Source organism: Musa acuminata, chromosome BXJ3-3 (assembly GCF_036884655.1).
Source record: "Musa acuminata AAA Group cultivar baxijiao chromosome BXJ3-3, Cavendish_Baxijiao_AAA, whole genome shotgun sequence".
In the NCBI taxonomy this organism is placed as follows: Eukaryota; Viridiplantae; Streptophyta; class Magnoliopsida; order Zingiberales; family Musaceae; genus Musa; species Musa acuminata.
In genome coordinates, this window is record NC_088351.1 from 38,193,678 (window position 1) to 38,214,545 (window position 20,868).

Here is a 20,868-nt window from a genome sequence, read left to right on the forward strand (position 1 = left end):
TCATATTAATGCCATAGATAAAGTTTATCAGATGAAGCATTCGGTCCCCTTAATGTGATCAATAAAATATTGATGATAAAAGGTTCAATGTATCAGTAGAAAGACTGTGAATTTGAACGCCTTTATTGAGGGCTTAGGGCGAAACCGTAATAATATCGAATGGTCAGGGCTGATACCAAACACCGCTCCCTACAAGTACTTGCCCCATTCTCGAACCCATATCGAGAAGCAGATCTTCCCCTATCAATCAACCTTGCCGTCCATCTCATCGAAGGTGAGGGGAATACATTTCGTGGTTTAACTCGATCTTGTGTTCTTCCGATGGCGTTGTTCTCTGCAATCTTCTTGTTTTCGGTGAGATTGGATCATTAACCAACTGCATCAATTCGCCATCGTCATCTGTTTGTTTGAGCCTCCTGAAGCTTGAATATGGATAAGATCGGTTGGCTAGACATGGATTTTTGTTCATATGTTCGGATCCGCATATTACCATTGCTTTATGTTTAGATATATGTTCTTGATTTATAGATATCTTAGGCCGGGGGTAATGGTATCTTATGTTTGGATACGTTTGGTGTGATGCGTGACGATCATATCTGTGGTGTCATTTCTTTTGTGTCTAACGGGCGCTATGGAAAACGGAGTTCGATCTAGCAATATCTTGATTCGTTGGTTTGATTTCATTAGCAGAACTTGATCTGTTGGATATATTTTTATTGGTTAGTTTATTATTTGTGATTATAGTTGGTTTGATACTCATGTTTAGGGAAGAAGGCGTTGACATCCTCGTTAGCCCAATGTGGTCGTGACCCGTATGTATGGGATTGTCTAAGTACCTCCGAGATGAAAACATTGAGCTTTCGAGATGTCATCAGTATGAAAATCGAAGTCGAAAGAGATTTCTCGATCTAATTTTTTCGATGCCCAAATTAGTAACCCGAAATATATGAATGTGGACGTAAGTGGTCGAAAAAGGTAAGCCCCTTTTCATTATGTTGAAGACGAACTTTTATACCTAATCGTAAAGGGATAAAATATTTCATAAAATATTTTACAGGGAGGTAGCCTCTAATCGTCTCTCCTTGGGCCTCTTGTCGATGTGGGCGATAAAAAAGGGGGGGGGGGGGAGGGGGCAGCCAATAACTGTCTATTTTGGACCCTTGCCCATGTGTAGATGGATGGAGGGTGACTCTCGTCTTCTCCTTCCACCTTGGACTCTACGTGGTAGTTACATGACGAATGACGATTAACTGATGGTATAATCTCTATCATTTATCCTCCCCCCGCAAGGGGTTAAAAGTGCAACGTTTAGTTCATCTGGTATGTTAAACTTATACCTATTTGATCCATTGTCGACCTGATGATATGTTTAATTCGTCCAGCACGTCTAGTCCATCGCTCCTCAAGTTCGTCTGGGATCGCCTTCCCCAACGTTGTTAGTGGTAATCCATTGTTAACTTGTCCCTCGTATCATCAGGGGATGCACATTGGTCTGACAGGGTAAGGTTTTTAGACTTTCATGCCTCAAGTGGGGGTTAGGGGTCAGACTTCCCGACCTCCTCGCCTCGAGCATGAAAGGGAGTACTCCGTTAGCTAATCTTCATCCGACATGTAACTACCACATGATGCCCAGGGTGGAAGGAGAAGACGAAGGTCACCCTCCACCCGTCTACTCACATGAGCAAGGGTCCAAGGTAGGTGGTTATGAGCTGCCCCTCCCCGCTCCCAAATTGTTGCCCACATGAACAAGAGGCCAAGGGGAGGTTGTTAGAGGTTGTCTTCCCGTAAAATATTTCATGAAATATTTTATCCCTTTACGATTAGGTATACAAGCTCATCTTCAACACAATGAAAGGAGGCTTATCTTTTTTTATCGCTCACGTCCGTACTCATACATCTCGAGTCACTAACTTGGGCATCGGAGAGACTAAATCAGGAAATCTCTTTCAACCTCGTTCTTCGTGTAGGTGGTATCTCGGGAGCTTGACATTTCCACTTCGAAGACATCTCGGACAACCATGCACATACGAGTTCGAACTACGTCGAGCTGACGAGGACAATAACTCTTATAGAAAGTAAATTAACCTATCCATTTTTTACTTACCCAATTGAATCATGGAGTCCTTTGAGGAAAAATGTCTGCTTGAAAAGTTGATCCACAATATGAATATTCGCTTTTAATATTTATCCTTTGAAAACAGAAAAAAGGAAAACAAAAATCATGCTAATTATTAGCTTGTTGATTCCATACTATGGATTTGCATCGAGCACCATATGCTCCTCGTGGACATTTCTTTTGCTACATCTGTTCAAATGCTTTTTTTCTTTACTAATTGACTCTTGGTTGACTGTGACTTAGTAAGTTGAAAACGCTGAAGCGTCTTTAATGTCTGAGCAAGATTCTCTCTATTTGGGATCAGTCGGACTTGCTGGAGAATATTCTCCTCCGACAAGAAAAAGAGACAGCCTCTATCAGGGAAGGTTTGGCTGCATGCATTACAGGCCTCCTCGGCATCTCTCACCAACTCGGGGTTGCTACTTTACTCAGCCTCTTTTAATTGATGAGGCTTCTGTTGGTGTTTGCAAAGCAAAGGATAAGATTGTTGTTTCTGGTGCTTCCTTCCGTTGAATAGGCTTAATATCTGTCTTTGCCAATGAATCATCTGACAAAGATGGCTTTGCTGAATATTGGTGCTTCAAACAGTGATGATGCCTTTCATAGGCACAACCTGCTGAAGATGATAACCAAAATTGAAGGCCATGGCAATGCCTAAGATGATAACCCACCTGAGCAGAAGAAGGGGGAGCAAAGGACAAGAAGGGAATGAGGACGGCAGAAAAGAATTGGTTGAAAGAAGGGGAAGCAGCTGATGAGGAACAGAAGAAGCTGAAGAAGGAATCAGAGAGGAAAGTAGCTGCCTCCACCAAAGATGGAGCCTCAAAGGCCACTGCTGCAAGAAGAAGGTCGGTTGTGTCTCAGATGAGGATCGATCAACCTCTCCTATTGGCAGTCGAGATGGTGATGCCAGTGCTGCCGCTGATAATGACAACGATGATGTTCAATGGAGGCAACTCAACAGTGTATCCAGGAACAGCTGAGATGGTTATGCTCTCAAACCAATGAGCCCACCCAGTAAAAGAGAACAGAAAAGGCAAGTAAAGGACTTTAACATCGGCAGTCTGAAGCATGATGAGAAAACTGGTACAGGCCAAAATGGTTCTCGAATCAGCAAGCATGACACATTGCTTGCAGAAATTAAGAGCAATCCGAGCAAGGTGTCCACTCCCAACCAGCTTCAGACTTCTTTGGTTTCTCTTACTGGGTCTCCACAGGGAGTTATGACCGTCCTCTTTGAAGCACTCTTTGAGGGAGCGGGGAAAGGCTTTGTTGCTGCTGCTGCTGTGCAAAGTGAAGAGTCCCAAGCTCCATCTGCTTCATGCTGTAGAAGGTGGATGCTATGAAGGAAGTCACTCTCGTTCTTAAGGTACTTTACCACGGTGATGTTCTGACCAAAGAGACGATAATGAAGTGGTATGAGGGAAGGTGCGCAAGAGCTCTCAGGTATTCACATATGTGAAGCCATTCGTGGATTGGCTTTATTACTACCATCGTAGCTCATAAGTAGCTCCGTTGGAATCTGAATGTTTCCGAATTCTGTGATTGTTGCTTGTAATAAAGCTTCCTGAGTTGTGTGTTGAGTTTGTCTATTTGATACTTGATGTCCTTCCAGGCTCTGTGGTGTGTTGATCACAGCAATTTGTAGTGTTCCATTATTAATGATGCTCGAGTTTTAATCTCAGGTCTTTGCAATCATATGATAGGATTTCAACTAACTAAGCTCCTTGGAATTATAGGTTTTGGGAGAATGGAGGAGCTTTGTGCTCTTCCAACTGCTATGTTTTCTGTGTTCTGAAATGAATCAAAATTAATTCATTTCTCATTAAAATGATTTATGGAAATATGATTGAGGTTTCTATGGAGACCACAAAGACTTCTCAATACATTTAGATGGAACTTTGTGCTTTTATTAGTATGCTAAAAGAAGTTCATTAGATGGAACTTCAAGTTCACCTTTTTTCACACATTCTTCCCAAAGAATCACTTGATAATTTATCTTTGTAATTTTATTCATCTGAACAAATCACATGAAATTAATTTTAACTTGAAAAGACCAAACACCATAGATCACAAATCCATTTACAATTAGGTCTACCAACAAAGAATTCTTTTTGCTTTCATCTTTGATTTTATAGTGATTACTCACCATCACAACCGCATACATTAATCTATGCATCCAATAGCCATTGAATCCCTATTTTACATTACAAATACTATATAAGCCTAAGTTCTTAACATTCTCCCCCTTCTATCACTCAAAACACATGAAAAAGAGGCTATATATATATATATATATATATATATATATATATATATATATATATATATATATATATATTATCTGGAGCAAATGGGCTCCTCGGCGATGGTCTCCAGAGTTGGTCTCCTTGACCTGCACATGCTCAACCTATATCTGAACTCCCTCATCTCCGCCGCCTCCTCCAACGATGTCCGGGCGGCGTTCTGCTCCGACTCCGGAGGATAACCCTCCGCCACCTCCGTCGATACGTGGGTGGCATCCGGCAAGACCCTGGCGCCGCCGCCCAACTCCCGGCGGACCTCCTTCCGCGCTGCCATCAGCAGCGCCGCCATGTCGGCCGCGGCCACCACCGCGTTCACCCGCTTCATGGGGAACATGGCGTAGACGTGGCCCATCTCCAAGTCCTCGTCCGCCACGAGCGGCGCGAACCGCCGGCCGACGTGCATCGACCGCGAGTCCACGAGGAAGTGCCCCGGCGCGTCAAGCATGAGCTCCGCCGCGTTGGCCGGCCCGTCGATGCGCTGGACCCGGCCGCCGGGGAGGATCACCTTGACCCATCTCGCGTGGCCCCCTGCCGGCCCGGCGAGGGTGCAGGAGACGTAGTTTCCCATGGAAGCCTTCACCCGTAGTAGTCTCAGCGATCGCTGCGTGTTGTTGTTGGGATGGGAAGAATGAGTTGGTCGCTGGCTCTCGATGAGAGACGATGACAAAGGGTAGAGGGGGGTGTTTATAGGAACGGCAGATAAAAGCCGAGGAAGATTCCAGTCGGGTGGGCTGAGATGAGTTGCATGGTTAGCTGTCTCCGCGTTGAAGACGGGAAAGAGAGAATGAGACGGAGATAGAGAGAGAGAGACGTTTACGTGGAAGTTTGAGAGAACGCAGGGAGCAACTTTAGTGCGTGTGGGTCACGCAGTCGAAGTTTCTGGTCATTGCCAGCAGAGAACGGTAAGTATTACAATATAATATAATATTATTACAAAAGATTAATAATATTATAATAAATGTACTATAAGAAGATAATAAAAAATAAAATGTATATAATCAAAAAGAGAATTTGACAGCTGGAAATGAGTAATATATGGGAAATTTCTAACTCTTTGTGGATATTTTCCATTTTGTAGTGTACATCATAATTATCATTCACAAATTGGACATTTTGGTTTTATGATAAAATATATATAAAGAAATTTGATGATCACAACAACAAAAAGAAACGAAAGAGATGACTGTAATGGAAAGGAATAATCAGCAAAAGAGAAAGAAAAATGATAGTAAAGATTAATAAAGAGAGGATGGAAATAATTCAATGTTCAAAGAAGAAATTTTGATCATGTCAAATGGGATGAGTATTACCTGATCAAAATGCTCAATATATCACAGCACAGCACTCTCTCTCTCTCTCTCGTGTTGTATTCAGAGAAGAATGACTTGTGAGGAAGTGACCCAAAGAAAAAGAATACACAAAGGGAGTTGACTTTGGAAAACCATGGCCTTTAAATGCTAAGAAAAGTCAGCAGGTACACACTTGACTTGCATTGGCCACGAATCACTTCATTGCTTTGGCTTGCACGGAATTGCCAGTTTTGAGGTGTAAGATAAAGTCTCAGACATCGATCACAATGAACGCAAGGCTTTAATTTAAGGAGAATAGTTGACATCTGCATCAGCCAATGAAGTGATACAGCTAAGAAAATGTTTATCTTTGAGTAACCCTCAAAATGAGTTGACATTACAGAAATTGATTGTATATGTCAGTCAAAATCATTCTCCCAAATGATGTATTAGTATCATATTGCAGTTTTATACTGGAAAGCCTCTAAGCTACAACATTTACATCTATTTTTGTATCACTAAATTTAACATGTCAACATCAAAATATGCTTTAGGAAAAATTTAGATACCACAAAATAACATATTCCAATGAATCAGATCAAATGCAGATGTTTCTGAACCCCTCATACAACTAATCATGTTAGATACAACAACTGCCCCCCCACCTTCCTTTTTTTTTTTTTTTATCTTCAAGATTTGAAGCAACTAGTAATCACTAGGTAAAAGTATAATAATCAAAAGTTGAATCAGTCATTTATAAGAAAAACTCGGTTCATTGGGTTATTGAGTGTGTTTATATATAATATAGATAGGGTGATTGTATGGAAAAATACTATTTTTTGAGTTTTTTTTTTGCAGATGGTACTCCATTTCAAGATTTCCAAACCATCACCCCATTTTTCTAAAATCCCAAAAAGTACCTCTCAAAAGCTGTTCAAAGTATTTTTCCATTCAAATCCATAAAATTTTGCCTTCAACTGTTTACAGTATTTTATAAATTATTTTTTTAATCCATAACAAACATTGTATAGTGTTTTTATTTCAAAAACACTGTGTAGTGTTTTAAAAATAAAACACTATATAATATTTTATGGATAAAAACTAACCCACAAAACACTGTAAATAGTTGACAAAAAAAAATGGATTTGGATGAAAAAATAATAACTTTTTAAGGGATATTTTTGGAATATTAGAAATAAGGGGGTGACGATTTACGAATTTTGAAAAGGGACACTATCCGAGAAAAACCCAAAAAGAAGATATTTTCGCAAGCAATCACCTTATAATATTCTCTTTTCCTTTCTCTTTCCTCTCTTCTTTCTTCCTTTGCACATATTCTTCTCATTCCAGTTCTCTTTTCCCTTCCTCATCTCTTCTCCTCTGCCATCTCTTCTTTTTTTTCTCTGTTTCTTCTTCACTCCCTTGCTATAATTCAGAAATGCCAGTTTCAAAAGAAACAAGAAACTGTAGTGCATGCAAAAGCACCAACTTCAGTAAAACATAAATCTGGGCACCATAATAGTGGAAGTTGTTCATATCAGAGGTGAAAAGAAATATCAAAAGAACATACTGAACTTCATACAAACCATAAAAGTGGAAGTTGTTATCTTTTAATCTTCACAAATTCCATCCGAAGAACGAAGAAGAAAAGTACATAAAAGCATTTAGAGCAAGTATAAAACAACACCAGCCATATCCATACATGATTAGCCACAAGTAACACTGCATCATAGATGATCTACCAGGGCAAAACCCAGTGTTGATGTCAAGCACACAACACTGCAGGAAAACTCCAAACAACCCATTAAAGAAAGAGGATTTAGTAATAGTCTATTCTAGCAAAAACAAGTTTTTGCTTGTCAGGACACTCTGGAATTGATATTGAATTGTTTATAACCATCGTGAGCACATCCTTAAAAGGTCTGAAACTTATTGCTAATGTAACAAGATACCTACATGCACATTGAACTTAATGGCACTCTAAATCCAAGATTTAAATCAGACATTATAATTTAAGAAGCTTTTAGATGGAATGACATTAATGAAAAAGCTTAGGAGGATATAGAGGTGAAACCAAACAGATTCAAATCGGACATAGGCTTAGGCTTTACAACTATAAGAAGAAAAGAAGAATTTTGCAGCTATATCATCTATACAAGCTTAGGCTTTTAGATGGAATGACACTGATGGAAAACTGAGGAGGATATAGAGGTGAAACCAAACAGATTCAAATCGCACATAGGCTTAGGCTCTGCAACTATAAGAAGAAAAGAAGAATTTTGCAGCTATATCATCTATACAGGCTTAAGCTTTTAGATGGAATGATATTGATGGAAAATTTACGGAGATATAGAGATGAAACTAAACAGATTCAAACAGACAATTTAATTACTTCATACATAACAAAAGAAGAATTTTGCAGATATATCATCTATACAGGCTTAAGCCTTTAGATGGATTGATATTGATGGAAAATTTAAGGAGATATAGAGATGAAACTAAACAGATTCAAACAGACAATTTAATTACTTCATACATAACAAAAGAAGAATTTTGCAGATATATCATCTATACAGGCTTAAGCTTTTAGATGGACTGATATCGATGGAAAATTTAAGGAGATATAGAGATGAAACTAAACAGATTCAAGCAGACAATTTAATTACTTCATACATAACAAAAGAAGAATTTTGCAGCTATATCATTTATACAGGCTTAAGCTTTTAGATGGAATGATATTGATGGAAAATTTAGGGAGATATAGAGATGAAACTAAACAGATTCAAGCAGACAATTTAATTACTGCATACATAACAAAAGAAGAATTTTGCGACAATATCTTATCAATTTTGACCATGTAACTCATGGAGAGAATTCATATGTCTAATATCTGCCCTGCAGAAACTTACATAGTAGTAGTAGTACTCATGATGGGAGGAAGAAAAAAATGTAGATATAGAGTCAACATATATAATTAGACTACCCAAAAATCATTTACTTGTTCTCACATACCATTAACCTTCGCAGCCTTATCGACCACCACCACCCCATCCTTCCTGGCTATGATCACGGACGATGCCAATCCGAGGAACATCCCGTGCTCGATCACCCCGGTGATCCTAAGGATCTCGTCACTGATCAGATTTAGATCCCCATGGATCCCATCCTCGAAGAACAGATCCACGATATAGTTCTTGTTATCCGTCACGAAAGGTTCCGATTTGGACTCGCTTTCGTCGAACGCGCTGGCTTTGGCGTTCGTGGCGGCGGTCCTGAGCTTGATGTTGAAGCCAGGCACGCCATCGAAGAGGGTCCGGAGGCGGCGGAGGGTGAGGGACCAGCCGAAGGGGATGACCTCAACGGGAACGGCGAGGCCGCTGGCTCCGAGACGGGGGACGAGCTTGGACTCGTCGACGATGACGACGAAGCGGCGGCTGGCGCCCTCAACCATCTTCTCGCGGAGGAGGGACCCGCCGCGGCCCTTGACGAGGTTGAGGGCCGGATCGACCTCGTCGGCACCGTCGATGGACAGGTCGACGACCGGGTGGGTGTTGAGGTCGGTGAGGGGGATGCCGGCGGCCGCGGCGCTGGCGGCGGCCCACTCGGAGGTGGGGATGCCCACGACGTCGCGGAGGTGGCCAGTACGGAGGAGGGCGCCGATGCGGTCGAGGGCGTGAACGGCGGTGGATCCGGTGCCGAGGCCGAGAACCATGCCGGAGCGCACCAGTTCCACGGCGCGGTGGGCGGCGACTCGCTTCAGCTCGTCCTGGGACGGGCCGCCGCCTTGGGGTGCCAACATGAATGATTGGTTGCACAATTGAGGTTTAGGCGTTTCTTTTGCAATTAAAGAAAGAATTTGGAATAAATTGATTTTCAAAAATTAGAAAAGAATTTTTATTAATTTTTTTGTTATTTTTATTTAAAATAATAACACAAAATATGCATACTCTAACGAATTCGTTCATAAATTTTTAGGTAATCTATCCAAAAAAAAAACTCTTTGATAGAGTTTTATCACACCCCATATTTAATTTTTATTGAGAGTACTTTTAAAAAAAATCACACTAATACTTTTAAAAAAAATCACACTAGTAGTCGGATCGATCGATGAACCGGTTCGATTCAATTGAGTTCTCGATCCAGATCAAATTGATTTCAGTTGGATCTTTTTTATTAAGTCAGTTTGATTATTGATCGAATGAATTAAGGATTGTTTAAAGACTTACACTCATAAGCTACATTGAACTACTGTAACCTTAGTGTAGGCGACGATGAACTCCTTTCCTCTTTAGCGATTGCACTCGACTCTCGCTTTGTCAATGTCAATTATAGGCGACAAAATCCTCTCTCTTTTACTTCGACTTATCTTCTTTTTCACTTGGGCTCTTTCCCCTTTTGATTCATTGGTGTCGATTTCTCTTCATCAAGAGCCTTGATGACTATTCTCGGGCATTGTCCGAGAATAGTGGACATACTTTTTTTTAGGGTATTTCAATTGATATGATATTGATTTAATTATAAAGATGCAAATTGTGGATTCATAAATCTCGAACACTTCATGTTTGTTATATATCTTCCCCTCTTATTTAAATAATTTTAATTCAATTGTTAAGATACAATTGTGGATATTCAAATGCTATGTTAATTGAGTAATTTTTAAAGCATTTCAAATATGTAATGGGGTTGTATTTTTTAGGGCTTAAGGTGATGAGAAGACCCATAATAAGAGCACTTCAATTATGTTGTATGTCACCTTGTTATTGTCTTTTTACATGATATTTTGAAGTAATTATGATTTATACTCTTAGATATTTGTTATCTGTTTGCTAGCTCAGAATTCAAGTGCTCATGATGCTTGATAAAAATTCTAATGCATTAATCTAATTATTACAAAAGATGGAAGAAGCTTTTAGGTTATCTTTACCAGATTTTTGAAGTTTTAGAGTAGTACACCAAATATTCTGAAATTGATTTGATTTTAATTTTTTTTTAGTTTGGCATATTGCTTGATTGGAAAATAATGGTAATGAACTCACATGTTAGGTTTTGTAATATATTTATGTTTGAATTCATCTTTCCTTTTTATCCTCTAAACTTGGGATTTAACATTCTTTATTTATAATATTTAAATTTATATATAAATAGAATGATGTCATTAAGTAGATCTCTTCATCAATGAAATGCTTACTATATATAAAGTCACCTATTCCTCATTCATCACCCCATCCTTTGTCAACCCTTCTTTATTATCCCGTGCTTTCTTGGCCATGACATCACCATCATCACAATATAAAATTAATGATCGTAGTTATATTCATCGTTTTTAAGTGTTTTGTTTGTTGACCAAGTGTTAAGAGTGATATCTATTTATTTTAGATTGTGTCATCCATATATTCTTTAAGATGACATTATTTTATCACATAGTAAATATTCTTAACATTATCACAATGACAACTATCAACGAGAAGATAGCGATGATCTTCTACCCCATTAGCGATAGTGACTATGATCACCGAGGCTCAACAGCAAAACGAGGTTAACCTCCTACCCAACAACATTGATTACGACCATCGATACTCAATGCGAAGACGATAGTGACCCTTAGTTGTTAGTGATGATTATCACGATCACCGCAACTGAATGCGAAGGCAACGACTATGATTCGTTCTAGTATTAGGTTACGTCGACAAATGCTAATAAAGTTCCTGTTAACGATGGCAATGACGATGGCCTCCACGATGGCGATCGTGACCAATAATAAGAAGGCCGACGATGACCTACTTCTTTGACATTCTTATTGCAGTCATTGAATGAGATATGACAAGATAATTTGAAAGAAAAAAAAGGCATATTCTATGCTTCAATTAGATCAAATCAAATATTTATATATATTTTTAATCGATTTCATTCGATTCATATTAAACAAATTGATTTAGACAAAAAAAAAAAAACCCTCCAATCAAATAGGATCAACAGATACTAACTATCATTTTTATATTTTATAGAGGGTCTTTGAAAAAAAAAAACCCATGCTAAAGACCAAATAAGAGAGCACCATTTGATCAAATCTCATTGTTGGTTTTTTCTTTTCTTTTTTTTTGAGTAAAATGCCTTAGATTTTTTATTATGTGATTGTTCGTGTTTTTCGAATACCAAATATAATTTGTTTTTCAAAAAATAGAAAAGGTAATTCTCTAATATCGATAACAAATGGAGATGCAGGGGATCGAACCCTGTACCTCTCGCATGCAAAGCGAGCGCTCTACCATTTGAGCTACATCCCCTTTGTGAAATCAGACAAAATATAATTTATATAATATTTTTAAAACAATATGGAAGTAATTAAATTATTATTTTATCACACCCAAAGATATTTAAATCACTCATTCCTGTGTCACCCCTCGTTCATCATTTCGTGCTTCCGACGCCACCTCCATTGTAATATATAATATATAGTTATTTTATCATATAGTAGATATTCTTAAGATTCTCATGACGGTGGCCACCAACGGGAAGGCAACAACAACCTTCTACCCTATCGGTGACGGTGACCATGATCATCGAGGCTCAACAAGAAGCCAAGGGTAACCTCCGACTCGATGACATTGATTACAACCATCGATGCTTAGCGGGAAGGCGATAGTAATCCCTTAATCGTTAGTAACGATCAACATGATCATCATAACAACTATGATTCGTTCGTGCGATAGATTAGGTCAACAAACGCTAACAAAATTTCAATTGAATAATAACGATGATGATGACGACCATAATAGTGATCACAACCAATGACAAGAAGATCAACAACTACTTACTTCTTTGATAAAAATAAAATAAGGGAGCATCATTTGGTAAAATCTCATTGTTGGTTTTTTTTTTTTTTTTGGGTAAAATGCGCTAGATTTTTTATTATGTGATTGTACGTATTTTTCGAATACTAAAAATAATTTTTTTATCAACTAAAATATAAAAAGTAATTTGCTAATGTGGATTAAATGGAGATGCAGGGTATCGAACCCTGTACCTCTCGCATGCAAAGCGAGCGCTCTACCATTTGAGCTACATCCCCTTTGTGTAATCGGACAACATAAATTTATATGATACATAGTTTTAGGCCACAGTCCATGAACGGCCGTCGAAGCACGGCTCATACAAATGGTTTCTTGATCGTGCTCGGAACATTACCGTCCTATTCCGTGCACCGCTTCCTTCGAGCCGGAGAAATCCCAAATTCCTTCACAAACAATTAGTACGCGCTCCGGCTACAACAGCGACACGCCAATCCGTTGCCATCGACGCCGCCTTATCCGCACAAGAGAGAGACTGGAAGGCTCCCCTCGTCTCCGCTCTCGCCGCCGCCGCCTCGCGAAGTGAGTATGTAACGATGATTCCCGTTCCTCCGACCTCCCCCTCCTTGGATCTTTTCTTCCCACGGTGAGGTTGTCCATGGGGAAATGGACGCCAAGAAGGATCTCGGTTGTTTTATCTAGGGTTTTTGCCCGGGTGTCTGGTTCCGCTTCCCATATGTAATTGCGATGGAATCTTCGATCTCTTGATTTCCTCAACTGTTGATTCGTCGGTTATAATTGCAATTTTCCGGTCTCATTAATTTTCTATTAGGCGTAAGTTTTAAGGGTTCTTTTGCTTCGAGGGTTTGTTCCACATTCTGGGAATTGTTCTGCGAGTTTCTTTATTTCAGGTGGTTGGAGAAGTAGAACTGTAACTATGCAAGAAACTCGCGTGGTCACTAAGCAATCGTTCAATATTGCATCTTTTAGGGAATATTTTCTTTTTCTTTGTTGTAGCGCTCACTATTACATCAGTGTGGATATTCTGTGTTGTACGGTTTCGAATGAGTTTGGTGCTACTTGATCGCAATTAAGACAGGTGTCAACTGCGAATAGTCTTTTTCAGTTGTTCTCCAAAATTTCTGGCATTTCTTGATTCAATATATGGATAATTGGACCATGTTCTATTGGATGCTTTGCAGTTTGTGTTTTGATAGTCTTCATTGATTGATTTCTCTCTCTTGCAGGTTTGCAATTTTGCAGGTTTGCAATCGGAAAAAGCAGGGATCTTTACTTGACTGGCTTGCGATATCTTGCAAATTCTTATGCTTTTCCTTAGATAATGATCTTTTAGGTCATAGATAGCCATATATCGGTTTGATTTCCAAGGGAACTCCAGGCCATGGACAACTTGTACAAACAACCTTTACCTCCTGGAGTTGATCCACTGTCGAATGCATCATCATCCGCTGCAACACCAAATATACCAGCTCCTTGTTATCCTCTACCCTCCATGTACAATTGTGAGGGGCACTCGAACAGTTCAGCGAGTCTTTTCCCTGTTAGGCCCTCTAGTATATCTTTCCCTTCTCAAAACTTTCACCACTCACAACCCTTTTTCTACAATGCACCTGGTCCTGCATCTCTTGCTCAAAGTGTACCAGCACAAACTTGTTTTAGTTCTTCACTTGCCTCTTCAGAACCTCATGCTGAAAGCAAACATAGCCAGATTTCACCGGAAGTTTCTCAAGATTACCGGAGCTCCACTATTTCTACATCTAATCAATTTAGTCAAAGTTTACCAGAGTTGACAAAGCAGAGTCCTGGTGCAGAGTCACAAGTCAGAGATGTAAATTTGGCACATCATGGAGTAGATGCGGTAGATAATCACTCTGTGCCATCCAGTGCCTCTAAAACCGTTGAACAGGTTCCATTAAATATGTATGGCGAAGGTTCCAGAAATATTGAAACTGCTGCTCAGCAAGCTGTATTGCTTGAACAAGTATGGTGTCCTAACCCTCTGATTCAATTTAATGTCTGTTTTTTGTGGTATTCAGTATTGTTAATTTGTCATAACCAGGAAATCGTTACCCAACAAGTTATACAAAATCAAAGGTCAGCCTTTGTTCTTCTCCTATTACTTGTTGCTTGATGCTTTGTGTTAGTAGGGAGTGCTGCGAAAAAAGTAATTATAATTTGATTTCTAACAACAGACAAGCAAGAGGCACAACTGAATCTTTGGAAGACAGTAAAGACATCCTTTCTGGGCGATATGATCCCAACTCATTAAAGGTTGGTGATTTGCATCTCATGCCTTTTCATAATATTTTAAAGCTAAAATTGCGGGCTGTAGATCATTTATATTCTTGGAAGTTCTATATTGTAAATTTTAGTCACTTCCTTTGTTTGAATTAGGAGCATTTGTTGAAGATGACCACTGTTCACCGTGCTGAAATGGCCAATAAGCGTGGAAAGTTGGTCCCTCATGACAATGGTTGGTCAAACATTTGAAAACATGTTTGATGATATTTGAAGTTTCTTATTATCTTGAGTTCATCAATTTTTTAGACTATCGATGGTTTATTGAAACTTAGCACTCGACAATAGAAAACTCAGAATCCTTGTGATTTTTACACATTACATTAGTGCAATACATCGATCTTTGCATTTTGTTTTTGAAGTTTGAAATGGAGATAAGCTCAAGTTATTTTGAAATGGAAATTTGTGGTTGACCTTCTGGTCTTGAGGTGAGAAAAGTAAAAGACTGCTTAAGATCATAGCTTATGAAATTGAGAAATACTGAAATTTTATTGGAGCGGTTGGTATTTTTCCTTGGATATCTATTGTACACTAGTTTCTTCACAGTATCCTTGGATTAAAGATTTTCATGTTGTCATAACTTTGATGGTTCAAATGTTATACTCATTCCATTGTTCGACATCCATCATCATTCAAGCAAGACAGGATATAAATGGAACAACTTATTTGATCCAAAGCAAACATGCTGGGTGATATGATGGGCACATTCCAACCTGGCAATCCTTGAATCTTCTCTTTTCTCTTTGTACCAGGAAGCAAGAAATACATAAGGAAGAAAAGAAATTGAACATCACAATTTTCTGCAAAGCACATACAGAGAGATTGATTGCATCAGAGTGTTTCTAATCCATCATTACATATGCCACAAAATAAAAACCTCAGTGTTCTTCTATTTTAGAAGTTCAATATGACATGCTCTCCATTAGTTATCTTTTTCGTTTGCTTGACAAAAAATGATCTTCTTCTTCTGTTTTGCTAATGTATTATATTGAGCCTTCCAGCTGTTATCTCAGGCAATGTAGAAATTGGTAATGGCTATGGTGTACCAGGCGGCGGTGCTTATTATGCTGCAATGTCCTTTACTGTTCAATCCAGTGAGATTCTTTACTTTGATATATTTTTCCTCTAAAGTGAATAGCTTTCTGAATGAAAAAATTGACTAGCAACTGCCACATCAGGAAAAACAAGAGATGAGACTATTAGTGCGAACTCCACAAAAGAGGATTCAGAACCGGAGGTTGCTCGAAAAGGTTTACCTGAATATTTGAAGAAGAGATTAAAAGCAAGGGGAATTCTTAAAGATGACAAAGCTGATGATAATTCCACAACAACTGAGAATGCATGTCCTAATTTCAATTAGTATACTCTTAAGACATAAAGAGTAATCTATTTGTATGATTTTGCTAGTTGTGATGAATGATTCAATACTCACTGTGTTACAGAATTTGGAGCATCACCATCTTCAAGCCAAAAGCATCTCTGTTTTGCCTGTTGGTTGGGTAAGCATATAAAAATGTTTTATGCCGTTGGAGTGCAATGCTACTTCTGATCAATTTTCACATTTGTTTATTGTTTCATAAAGCTGACTCATTGTGATTGTATAAGTTTTCATAGTTGTGTTCCTGTGCCTTAGCCAGATTGATCAAGGCCATGATAATTTATGTCGTAACAAAAGAATTTCACATATTAACTTATGAATTTCCTTCCATGCAAAAGACTACTGCAAGATAAGTGCTAGAAATTTATGAGAACACAATTTTTGATGTTGCACTTTTACTGCAAGATAAGTGCTAGAAATTTATGAAAACACAATTTTTGATTTTGCACTTATAAGATATCCTATTAAGCTGAGCCAGTTTACTGTCATTCCTTTGCATAAACAAATGAATATCTGTATAAAAACTCTATAATATTTAGTAGATCTAAAATAATAAATAGATACAGTCACTTGTAAAATTTAACACCTCATAAATCTATTTAAATGGAAACCTTGATCTTGCATTTGGTGCGGAAATCAGTTTAATTTGAGTTGCTGCACTTATATAAAAAATGGTTTGTGTGGCATATATGGAAGTAATATTTCTTTGTTGTCTTCAACTTTTGTTGCAACCTACTCTATGTAATCAGTGACTAAATATTACCTTTTTATCTTAAGGAAGTATATGATTTGCTAATCAGCTGTTGGCCTTTTCATTCTTAAGATCTTCTACGAATTAGGTCATGGTAAATAACATCCAAATATTTAATACCGATTTCTTCTTGTTATTTTTAGGTTGAGGCTAAGGACCCAGCTACTGGATCTTCATATTTCTACAATGAAAAGACTGGAGAGAACCAATGGGAGCATCCTAGTGCAAATGGTAGTTGTAAACTTGACTCGTTCCGGCCACCTTTGCCAGAGGATTGGGTGGAGGCCACTGATGATTCTACAGGCATGCAAAAAAACCTTGTTTAGTTCCAATGAGATGATAGGAACGCTATACAGCTTATGGATATGTAATTTTCACCATACAATAAGTTTTTCTTTTGGTTTTCAACTTAATTTGTACTTATTGTGGTGTCTATGCAAATTATCTCAGCTTTGATTTATAATATTATATTTTTACATTGACTTTCAAAATTTTATTTTGCTTTGCATATTGTGTTTTGCTCAAGTACCTAACTTATGGACTTGTTAATTGCAATAGGGCAAACATACTACTACAACAGAAAGACATGCATCTCGCAGTGGGAGCGGCCTATTTCAAGTAGCCATGTCAGTTCATCAACGAGTGAAAGCATTGCTACTGAACATGAATCTTCCAGAACTGGTGACTTAAATCATTTGACGAAATGTATGGGATGTGGTGGATGGGGACTTGGTGTAGTTCAACCTTGGGGCTATTGCAATCACTGCACACGGTATTCTTCACAATTGTGCTTAGTTTTGATCTCTAGAATGCTTATTTCTGGTTTCTTTCTTAGGCCATATCGGCTCGAGCATGTATCTTATATAACAAAATTCTGTTTTGTTACAGGGTTTATAATCTTCCTTTTCAACAATATTCATTACCTTGTTTACAGAGCCAGCAACAGGGAAAAAATGAAGCTAGCTCAAAAAAACAGTCAGAAAAAGCAGATTCAAAAAAGAGGTATCTTAATTTCTCACCATACAAACACCCTCAGTTGCTTGATGTTTACAACTGAACAAGCAAGATTGGTCTGTACACATGTGAAAGTTGTTTGCCTGTGGCACTATTTAGTCAATTGCCCATGCAGGTCAAGCAGGCCTCCACTTGGAAAGAGTAATAGAAGAGATCACAAAAAACGAGTTTTCTCTGAGGATGATGATTTGGACCCAATGGATCCTAGCTCTTATTCAGACGCTCCACGCGGCGGATGGTATGTTTCATGATCCTTAATGAAAACATGTATTCTTCCTTGGTAGGGGGTAGATGAGCAGCATTGGATTGGATTGTTGTGTCATTTTAGTTGCTTTTCTCCTTGATCAGACAAACTTCTTCAGTAAGCTACTGAGATATTTGGTATTTCTACATCTGCCACTTTTGTTTTTTCTTTACTATGTGTAGTTATTGGATTGGTTTTTGGAATAGCTAGTTTTCATTTTGGAATAAGTAAAGTCATTTGAACTATGGCTTAGGATGATTCATATTTTTAGAGCTAGTGAGGAGATAGAAGACAAACTCATTGAATACGAATAGTCTCATGAGAGTGGAAAAGTGTTCGTTGTGCATAGAGCTGCTGCTGGACAGCAGTATAAGGCAAATTCAAGTGGTTCGCAAATTTAAAATGAAGATATGGTGGCATGTCACCTTAATGTCCAGACAATACAATTTCTCTTAATGTCTAGACAATTCAATAAGGAAAATTAAAAAAGGAAAACAGAATCGAACAGTGGATGTACATGTCACCTTGTCAAATTTCCTTTTCATATCATTTCTCTTTGTCCTTATTGGTCTTGCTTAATACGGCATGCTTCTTCTGCCTCTGTGCAATCACATAAAACCTTCTTATTCAGAATGCCAAGCTTCACAATGTGTTTTTCTTTTCTGAATCACACTGGCTTTATAGTTGGAAATTTCCTACTATGTTCAAGAGATGGACCCTTGGGTTTCCTGTTTCAGATATGCGAGTTGTCTACACTCTACAGAACTTTCGTCCTTACCATCTTCACAATTATTGTCTTTTCTGCAATTTTCTCTTGGTTAAATTAGTTCTGTGATGGAATTTTGATTGGTCAATAGTATCTGATCAGTTTTTCGGTTGTACAGGGTCGTAGGCCTTAAAGGGGTGCAACCACGAGCAGCAGATACGACTGCCACTGTAAGTTTTCCTTCGTTAACATGTCCATCCTACATGTGGCGTGTTATATTCTCCTTAGTCACCTTCAGTGCCAATGAATTTAATTGTTACTTTAAGTGGGATATCGCAAGTCAACATTACCATTTTCACGATAATATGGAAGTATGATTAATGATTTTGATACTGTGCAATTGATGATGGGGAAAAAAATCAAATCAGCAATGTTTTTGTGATCCATGATAATCTACCACACCTACTGGTAAGTTAGCAACGCCATAGGAGACCCTAAGAACATGAGTCTTATGAAAATGGTTCTCTCTACATCTGCATGGTACATCTAGAAAGGGGAACTATTCGAGCATATAGCATATCTGTTCATCCGTAAATGATTTCCAAGAAAGAAAATATTCTAGGTGAATTCCAGTAACTACCATGACGTGTGAATCGTCATGTTAAAATACCAGTGAACAACTGTTAGGCAATTACTTGGGGACAATTACCTCTAATATCCAATGATATATGACAGCTATCTTGTATTATACAACATTTATAATTGTCATTTGTTTATAATTATGATCAACTATGAGATACAACTGTAATATGCTTGGTAATTATACTCGTGAATTTATATTCTTATCTGGGATAATCATAATTGTTTTCTGTGTTTTCCTAGTATTGTAATCATGCTGGAAAGTGGAAACTATGTTCAGTTAAAGTTTACCCAAGAAGATTAGTAAGAGTTAAACATCTTATTTACCGAAAATGCCTGTGGTGTTGCCGGCACATGGAAGGATTTAGTACTCTGCAAAATCTTCTTATTATTAGTAGGAGGTTTCTACGATAATGGATTATTTTGTTTGTAAATGTTATGATACAACCTAGTCGCATTTGTATTCCATGACCACAGGATTTGTGTCTAAAGAAGACGGTTCTTATGTTGCCTTTTGTTCTTGCACTGCAGGGTCCTCTCTTCCAGCAGCGCCCCTATCCTTCTCCTGGTGCTGTCCTGCGGAAGAATGCTGAAATAGCTGCTCTGAGCAAGAAGCAGGGTTCTCATAATCGCATGACACCCATCTCTAAGAGAGGGGATGGAAGTGATGGACTCGGTGATGCAGATTGAGCTTCCTGTGCTGGGGCTCCGCCAGCTTATTGATATACCAAAGTCACGAAGAATGTTCCTTGAAAGAGAGAGAAAGCGCACGGTGAATTCCAGATTGCCATATCTAATCCGCAAATCCTGGTCTTGCACCACTTTCTAGTGCGCACGTAAGGGGCTTGTAAATGGATTTAGAAAGGATGCATTTTATGGGTTCCCATCTAGACCGTCTTTTTTTTTTTCTTTTTTTTTCTTTCTTTCTTTTTGGATTCAATTTATATTACAAGTATGAATGCAAGTACGAAAAATATTTCTATTGAGACATCCTTTAGTACATTATTATTATGATTATTAGTACATTGTTGAGTCTCGAACATCTTACCCATCACTTAACATAATAAAAAAAATTAATAGGAGATCTTTAATGTAGAAATTAGGTTTTATCGATTGTAGTTACAAGTCCATAGATTCGAGTTAGTTATATATTAGTTAGATCTCTTTAGTATCTTGGTATTTAGATTTAAAAAAAATATAATATAATTTTTATAATTATATAAGTGAAATATCTAATTTTATTTATCCTAATATCATTAGTTTTATTGACGTAAACATGAAAATAATAGGTAAAAAGATAATTTTAATATTTTAGTTA

At 38.1% G+C, this 20,868-nt stretch overlaps 3 protein-coding genes, 1 long non-coding RNA gene and 2 other non-coding genes across 11 annotated transcripts; 2 read left to right on the forward strand and 4 right to left on the reverse strand.

Moving 5' to 3' along the window:
• Positions 1–176: 176 nt before the first annotated feature.
• Positions 177–3,800, forward strand: LOC135632413 (uncharacterized). Its single transcript, XR_010494700.1, has 2 exons — positions 177–975; positions 1,058–3,800. It is a non-coding gene; the product is annotated as an uncharacterized LOC135632413 (long non-coding RNA).
• A 363-nt stretch (positions 3,801–4,163) lies between these two features.
• LOC135634339 (uncharacterized) lies at positions 4,164–5,092 on the reverse strand. The gene has a single exon (XM_065144751.1). It carries the CDS (start codon positions 4,988–4,990, stop codon positions 4,457–4,459), a length of 534 nt encoding a protein of 177 aa, XP_065000823.1. The 5' UTR covers positions 4,991–5,092; the 3' UTR covers positions 4,164–4,456.
• Positions 5,093–5,163: 71 nt separating this feature from the next.
• LOC135634338 (probable ribose-5-phosphate isomerase 2) lies at positions 5,164–9,534 on the reverse strand. 2 transcript variants are annotated; one of them, XM_065144750.1, is made up of 2 exons: positions 8,724–9,534; positions 5,164–5,301 (listed from the first exon to the last, which is right to left on the reverse strand). In XM_065144750.1, exons 1-2 carry the CDS (start codon positions 9,508–9,510, stop codon positions 5,285–5,287), a joined length of 804 nt encoding a protein of 267 aa, XP_065000822.1. In that variant the 5' UTR covers positions 9,511–9,534; the 3' UTR covers positions 5,164–5,284. The 2 variants fall into 2 exon arrangements, with proteins under 2 accessions (XP_065000822.1, XP_065000821.1); XM_065144749.1 differs by lacking the exon at positions 5,164–5,301 and adding an exon at positions 5,752–6,037.
• Positions 9,535–11,922: 2,388 nt separating this feature from the next.
• On the reverse strand, positions 11,923–11,995 carry TRNAA-UGC (transfer RNA alanine (anticodon UGC)). The gene has a single exon. It is a non-coding gene; the product is annotated as a tRNA-Ala (tRNA).
• Positions 11,996–12,707: 712 nt separating this feature from the next.
• TRNAA-UGC (transfer RNA alanine (anticodon UGC)) lies at positions 12,708–12,780 on the reverse strand. Its single transcript has one exon. It is a non-coding gene; the product is annotated as a tRNA-Ala (tRNA).
• Positions 12,781–12,881: 101 nt separating this feature from the next.
• LOC135634334 (uncharacterized) lies at positions 12,882–20,536 on the forward strand. Of its 5 annotated transcripts, none has more exons than XM_065144742.1 (14): positions 12,882–13,085; positions 13,747–14,501; positions 14,580–14,614; positions 14,713–14,791; positions 14,915–14,993; positions 15,820–15,912; positions 15,997–16,157; positions 16,261–16,317; positions 17,091–17,250; positions 17,506–17,719; positions 17,836–17,949; positions 18,077–18,199; positions 19,090–19,141; positions 20,082–20,536. In XM_065144742.1, the coding sequence occupies exons 2-14, from the start codon at positions 13,902–13,904 to the stop codon at positions 20,238–20,240; spliced, it is 1,926 nt and encodes a 641-aa protein (XP_065000814.1). In that variant the 5' UTR covers positions 12,882–13,085; positions 13,747–13,901; the 3' UTR covers positions 20,241–20,536. The 5 variants fall into 5 exon arrangements, with proteins under 5 accessions (XP_065000814.1, XP_065000818.1, XP_065000816.1 ...); XM_065144746.1 differs by having other exon boundaries at positions 15,832–15,912; XM_065144744.1 differs by having other exon boundaries at positions 13,763–14,501.
• The last annotated feature ends 332 nt before the right edge of the window (positions 20,537–20,868 follow it).